The sequence below is a fragment of the Pseudonaja textilis genome, chromosome 3, assembly GCF_049901715.1.
Source record: "Pseudonaja textilis isolate UNSWEBS1 chromosome 3, rPseTex1.2, whole genome shotgun sequence".
NCBI classification, from domain to species: Eukaryota; Metazoa; Chordata; class Lepidosauria; order Squamata; family Elapidae; genus Pseudonaja; species Pseudonaja textilis.
In genome coordinates this window covers 96,196,504-96,203,698 of record NC_141992.1, presented here as the reverse complement: position 1 = coordinate 96,203,698, position 7,195 = coordinate 96,196,504, and the positions used below count along the sequence as shown (strand labels likewise).

The following is a 7,195-nucleotide window of genomic DNA, read 5'->3' as shown; positions in this document are numbered from 1 at the left end:
GCCCCCCCCCCAAATATCTTTCCACAGTTACATGGCCACATTTTGGACACCTAGCAACCAGCCCATATTTACGGCCATTTGCAGCACCTCACAGTCAGTTTGATCACAATTTACTGACATTTACTTCTGCTCTCCAACAAAAATGCTCCAAAGCAAATAATGGGTTCACTTAATGACCACGGCGTTCACTTAATGACTTCAGCATTTGCTATATAACATACATTCATGTAAGGGTATGTGTATGAAGAGTAGAGAGGCTTTTGTGTCAATGGGGGGGAGAATGCATGCATATGCATGTAGCCAAGTTCCTGTAAAGCAACTTTTAGCATGTAACGAAATATTCTGGATTACAAACAGACCAGTCACAATTGGCCACAATAGAGGTCACAATTCTTTACTTGTACTAGGCAGTGAGTGCATATATTTATGTGTATACTGAATTCAGAACAAGACTAGTAAAACCAGGAGAATGTTTTGATTGCTTTTCTGGTCCATAGTCCAGTTTCTAATATTTTGGTGGGAGAAAACCAGTGCCAACTTTTAGCTAGTTAAAATTATAATGATTCACACCTCTAATGAGAAAACCAGAGTTTCCCTTTTAAGGGAAAAAAGTTTTGCACCAAATTGTTATGATGTTTGTTTTCTCTCGTGGGATCCATTAACTTCCGTTTCAAGTTATTGTTAACATACTTTAAATCTATTCTACATGAAATGAACAGGAAGAGTGTGAGATAATGCTGTTATGCAGTGGTTGTTCAGCTTTACTTAAAGCATGTTACAATAGTTGTTTTTCATTCTGAGAAACAGCAGAAGGTCAAGGTAGACATCCATTTGGAACAACAATGTCTTAAGCTTGCATTGGCCAGCAAATGAACCATGGCAAAGATAACGAGGAATAAAAATTGCACATCAACACAGCACACAATGTAACCGGTAGTATTTACAGTGTATTTTGAACATTCTATATGTATATTTGTGGAAAAGTAAAGCCCAGTACTTATCTATGTATTTAAATTCTTTTATTTTCTCCCCCAATTTTTGGACTGAGAATTGGGAAGCATTCCAGATGGTTTGGAACAGAGGGCAGGGAAGATGTGGCACAGAGCTAAATTCCACAGTATCCTCTCATTCGTAGGGATATAACTTGATTATAATGAGGGTAGTGAGATGGCTCCAGTGTAATTCTAGGCAGTGATGGGTGGTTCTTTGTACCATGCTTCCATGCTGTCTGTTTTGCTCTTTCTTATATGTGGCAATCCTTGCCTCAAGCAAACATAACTTGTTGTTTTGCTCAAGATAAAGAGACACGGAGCTGAAAAAAATTAGAGAAACATGGAGCAACATATATATATATATATATATATATATATTTAGTTAGAAGTCCATCAAGCTTGGTTAAATGTCCACTAAATGACACACTGTATCAGCCTACTCATTGCACCTTGCAGAAGTACCATAATTCCCATCCATGTGTGGAAGGCACCCAACAAATGGAACTGCAAAGCATTTGTGACTGGGACTGTAATTGTTGAGCTTTGTTAACTGCAACATAATGCCGAAATAGTTTGCAAAAATATTGCCAGCCACCCTTACCTTTGCTTAGTAGATGATTCTGTATTGATTCTGGTCTTTAAACATAGGCAAGATGCAGTCCAGGAAGATTGTGACTCACAAGATTGACAAAGTCACAGCCCTAGCCATTAGGATTTTCATTGACATATCTTTGCCAGATCTTCCACTCTGTAGGCCTATAGGCTTGCCCAGTTCGTGACCTCTGAACCTCAAGAGCTTGATAATATAATGAATAAACTGATCAAGACTTCTATTGATCACAATGACTATACCAGAGAGTGCCCATTTCTGAGCTAGAAGCTTGGTAGCCAACATAGCCACTAGGGAGCAACTATGGCTGAAGAATTAGAATGTGGACTTGAAATCCAAATTGGTAATATTAAGATCATTCAAGGGAAGCAAACTGGATTTCTTAATTGAGACTAAGGATAAAAGAAAGCCATAATTTAACCAAGAAAAGAAAAGAGCAAAAGGTCAAGTTATATCACTCATTCCTTATCCCAAAGGTGCTTTTTCAGGAGGCAACTGGATTTTCTTGTTTTTTTCTTTTGAAGATGTTTTGCTTCTCATCCAAGAAGCTTCTTCAGCTCTGACAGGGTAGTGGGGAATGGAAGGATTTATATTTCTTGCAGACAGCTGGTCATTTGCATCCTTTTAGAGGGGCGTTGAAGCACTTGGAGGTTTATCTGTGTCCTCAGAGTCACCTGGTTCCTATAGTCTGCAGTTTTTCCTCTGGAAATCCATTCCTACTCCCACACCATTCAAAGGATGTTCATCCCAAATTGTACAGCTAAAAGTTGTAGAGATTCTCACTCACCCAGGTTGTTGTTGTTGCCTCCTGAAAAAGCACCTGTGGGACAACCATGACATGGATGACTGAGAATGACAACAGGGGTGTCAAACTCACATCGTCGTGGCATAGTCACGTGACATATTGGGACTCCCCCCACCCCTTGTTAAACGGCGTGGGCATGGCCAGCCCTTGATGCATCCGGCCTGTGGGCCAGGAGTTTAACCCAAAGCTGATCTCTGAACCACTATAATGGTATGTAGGAAAGATGTTGGGAGACAGGAGGGAGAGATGTAGACTGGACAACTGGCATGTAAAAGTTAACTTACAGAAGGAGGGATGATGTGGAATACAACCCTCACTAGATTTATGAGAGAGGAGTAGGGAAGAAAGCCTTGCAAAATTCTGTTAATCTAACCTTATAATAAAGGTAGAGCTTGTACTCCTGGCTGTACTTCTCCTCTGACTACCTCATTAAGCTATACTATAAATGACTCTGAGCAAACTGTAATGACAGAAAACTCAATTCAAGTCATGCTATCATCTCCAACCCAAAGGAGGGGCATAAGTATAGAGATTGTTTCATCCTCCTTACATGGCAGAGATTAATAGAATTTGTCTTCCTAAGTCCCACATCACATCAATCTTGTGGGGTCCAAAGCCTAACTCATTGGATTATGCCAGATATTTCAACAGCCATATTAGTCCCTGATGTCTCCAAGGTAAAAGTCAGTTCTTCCTTCTGCCTTCAACCTAAAATCCAACTAGAAAAGAATTGGTCCAAACAGAACATCATTCAAGCCATCAACATCTGCTGAAAGACAATAGGGGAGCTTTGAATCTTAGACTGTCTCCTACAGTGGTGGGATCCAAATTTTTTTACTACCTGTTCTGTGGGCATAGCTTGGTGAGCGTGGCAGGGGAAGGATATTGCAAAATCCCATTCCCTCCCCACCCCACTAACCTGCTTTCTAGCTCTGTTCTCCTGTGCAGGGCAACAAAAGAAGACCCAGCCAATCAGCTGGGACTCGGGAGGCAGAGAATAGATGGGGGTGGGGCCAGTGAGAACCTGCTGAACACCACCTCTGGTCTCTTAGTTCCTTTTAATAGCATCATTTGGGTTGCAAAGCCTTTCCATTCATGGTCACCAGGAGCAACAAGGCCTGTATTCCTTTAAGAGACAGAAAATAAGCATGTTCTATGGGGAATTTTGTCCTCTTCCACTAGAAACCCAACCACCTCTGTCTCCTTTAACATCTGCAGGGATGTCACATGGTCCCCCATGTTCTTCCATATTACTCTCCTCTGAAGTATCTTTCAACTAGAAGATACTACAGAAAATAGTTCTTAAGAAAAAGTAAAGTCTTTTCAGATGTAAGCCTATCTTTAAGGATAGCTTTGGAATGTCCACGGTCATTGCTATAAAAGATGTGCCTTCATGGAACTTCCAGTAAACCATTCATTCTGCACAGAATAAAAAAAAAGTGAATAACACAGAATGGGCTTGAGCCTGAGATTTTTCTCTCCATATCTCCCAGTTAGTCTAAATAGGTCTACTTTATAGGATGTGAGATCCCATATTAAAATAATCCAGTGTGTTCACAAGCTTGCATAATAATAGTATTAACATACTTAAATTGGAGATCCACTTTTCACTTTTATATCAGTGCAACTTAAAGGAAAGTTTTGAAGCATGAGCCACCTAAATTTGAAGATTCTGCTTGTTGAGCTGGGCAATTACGGTAGTTCTAAGTAATTGTTTGGAGCTCAGAGGATCTGTGTCCTATGCCTTCTGAAATCCAGCTTGTAAATCATAAAAATTAACACTGTACCGGTTATAATAATTTCTTGTTTTTATTTCATAGAAATGGTGCTCAAAAAGGTGTCCCTGGTTTGATTTTCCCCAGAAAGTGAAAAGTGGACAAAATTGAGTTTGAGCATAGAACATTCAGTGTATATATACTGTCACAATCGTGTTTTCAAAATTGATAGCAAATCAACCTTTCAAGATGTTCTAATATTCCAAATATGCAGAGTCTTTCCATTTTGTTATGTACAAAGTCCAATTGATCTTTCTACTGCTAATCCTTTAAAGTCCAGATAATATCACAAATCTTCACTGAAAATAATTTTTCCAAAAATGTGTAGACATGTTTCCTCCCACACACATAGCATGCATTTCTGATGAATTAATTCATGTTACATGATATTTCAAAATAGCAGTTTTAGGCTGGGATGTCTCTGTCTCTGTATGTCTGTGTGTATATAGAAACATTTCATATAGTAAACAGAGTGGTTGTTGGCTGACAGCACTAATTATTTTAGAATCCCTTGCAGTAATAGTAAAACGGGGAAACAGGTATCATATTCTTTACAAAATAATTATACATAGTAATTAATCAACAATTATTAGAGTGCACTGAACTAGATATTCAAAAATTTAGAGAAGCCTGAAGTATTGAATGTCAGTGGAAGTTTGGATTCTGGCATGTATGTACCATACTTGTATGGATTTAAAATTATTAAAGAGTATTTATAGGGTATTGTATATTTATGCAACTTGTACTAATGAAGGAGAATATTTGTAGCTCAGGGTTGACCTTGTATTAAGGAATTGATCTGGATAATTGTTGGAAATCAGATACATTGCAGCAAAGGTTTGAATGATGTGGTCTCATGCTGTAACGACTTTCTTTTGAACATACTCTTATTTCATATATAATATTAGCTTTATTTTGGAAGATGTACTGATTATTGAAGATGCTCGATTATGGACCAGAGATTTGGAAACCAGCAGGAAGACAATAAAAATGGATATTGCTTGCTTTTAAGATCTCACACAGACAGAAAAAAGGGATATCTGTTTTTGTTAGTTGGTCAGAAGACGTGATGCTTCTTTATTTAAGTAACCGTTTAACCCAGGGGTCTTCAAACTTGACAGATTTAAGATTTGTGGTCTTCAACTCCCAGAATTCCTCTTCCAGTCATGTTAGCTCAGGAATTCTGGGAGTTGAAGTCCACAAGTCTTAAACTTGCCAAGTTTGATGACCTTTGGTTTAACCCAAGAGCCCTATTAGAAAAACTGATGAGAACCATGGACTATGTATACTAGTTTATGGACTTAATTTTGCATTATTTCCTAATTAAGCAAACTAAAACATGTTAAATTGTAGAATACATCAAAAGCAAAGCATCTGCTCTAGGGATTATAGTACAAAGAATGTTGCATGCTATTTGCTTATGTCAGTTTCAACCTTTTTCATGGCAAATTGGGATTTTTTGGGGGGAAAAGTACTTTTTGGATATAGGTGATGTCATATAATATTTGGGTCTCCAATAGTATCTCTTACTAAAAAGGAACTAGACTGGTATTTTTAAACTGCATTCAAAAAGATGTTTCTTTGTTTTGTCTTTAGTAAGTGTCCTTTTCTTCCTCATCCTAACACAGATTTTAATTCCTTTTCCATCTCTTTTCCACCACTACTACCTCATATTTGTGGCTCTTAATTTTCTTCCCTTTCACTTCCTTTAAATCAGCATTTCTTAGCCTTAGTAACTCTCATACATCTTAGTAACTAAGATGTATGAGTCAAAAGTTGCTAAGGTTGAGAAAGAATGATTTAAATGACCTTGATTTCTTCATGTTTTGAAAGCAGTGGCTTTTGTGTGTATTAAGCTTTTCCTGTGGTTTTCTTGGTCATAACTGATTTAGATTATGTGGTTTAACTTCCATTTTCTCTTGTAGGAGTGGGTCACAGCTACAGATATCAGAGTAAGCCTCAATCGCCTGAATACCTTTGGAGACGAAGTATTTAATGACCCCAAGGTTCTCAAATCCTATTATTATGCAATTTCTGATTTTGCTGTGGGTGGCCGGTAAGTAATAAATCCCAAATAATTCTCTTTCTAATAGCTTAAATAATTGCTTGCTTAGGGCAGTCTTTCTCAAACTCTCATGCAGGATGGGGTTTTCTGAGAGTTAAAATCCACCCATCTTAAAATTGCTGAGGTTGAAAAACACTATTTTAGGGCTTTGGCATGATTTCAGCCTCTCTCTGAGACAGGTTTTTTTTAAACGCATGTTCATTAAAAAATTGTGATATAATAAAAATGTTAGTATAGCTTTACATTAATATATAACTGATCCAGAAATTATTTCTGTATCCATAAGGCGTCTTTGAATTTTATTCACACTAAATTTCATCTCAGTTTGGATGCTTATGAAAATACCGTATTTTTTTGGACTATAAGATGCACCTCCCTCCCCTCCCAAAAAAGTGGGTGGAAATGTCTGTATGTCTTATAGAGCGAATGTTGTTGAAGGCCTGCCCACCTGCCAGCCCCCTCCCGCCAGCCTCTGCCTCCCAGCAATTTGCCTCGTTGCAGCAAACAGCAAACAACCTGGTCAGCTTCAGCACAGCCTGATTTAGCATAAGCAATTGGAGATTGATTGGAGATTGGATCTGCCTCCCAAAATACCGACGACCAGCTGTTCCAGGCAGCGGGGATTGCCGCCCATTGCCGCTGCCACCTATCGCTGCCCCATTTTTGGCCTCCGCACATCCCATTTTCCCCCTTGTTTCAGCACCAATGGACAGTAGCGATCCCCACAGCCTGGAATAGCTGATCATCGGTATTCTGGGAGGCAGATCCAACCGCCAATCAGTTGCTCGTGCTAAATCAGGCTGTGTTGAAGCTGACCAGGCTGTTTGCTGCAACAAGGCAAATTGCTGGGAGGCAGAGCCAGAGGCAGTGTTTGTTTTCTTGTTTTCTTCCCCAAAAGCTAGCTGTGTCTTACAGTTCGGAGCATCTTGTAGTCTGAAAAATACAATA

At 38.9% G+C, this 7,195-nt stretch overlaps 1 protein-coding gene across 1 annotated transcript in view; it reads left to right on the top strand.

Annotated features, from left to right (window-relative positions):
• The window catches only part of LAMC1 (laminin subunit gamma 1), a 156,947-nt gene that overhangs the window by 94,611 nt on the left and 55,141 nt on the right, over window positions 1-7,195 (top strand). The window contains exon 3 of the mRNA XM_026703271.2: window positions 6,108-6,238. Coding sequence (XP_026559056.1) covers window positions 6,108-6,238 — 131 coding nt within the window. The remainder of the gene's footprint in view (window positions 1-6,107; window positions 6,239-7,195) is intronic.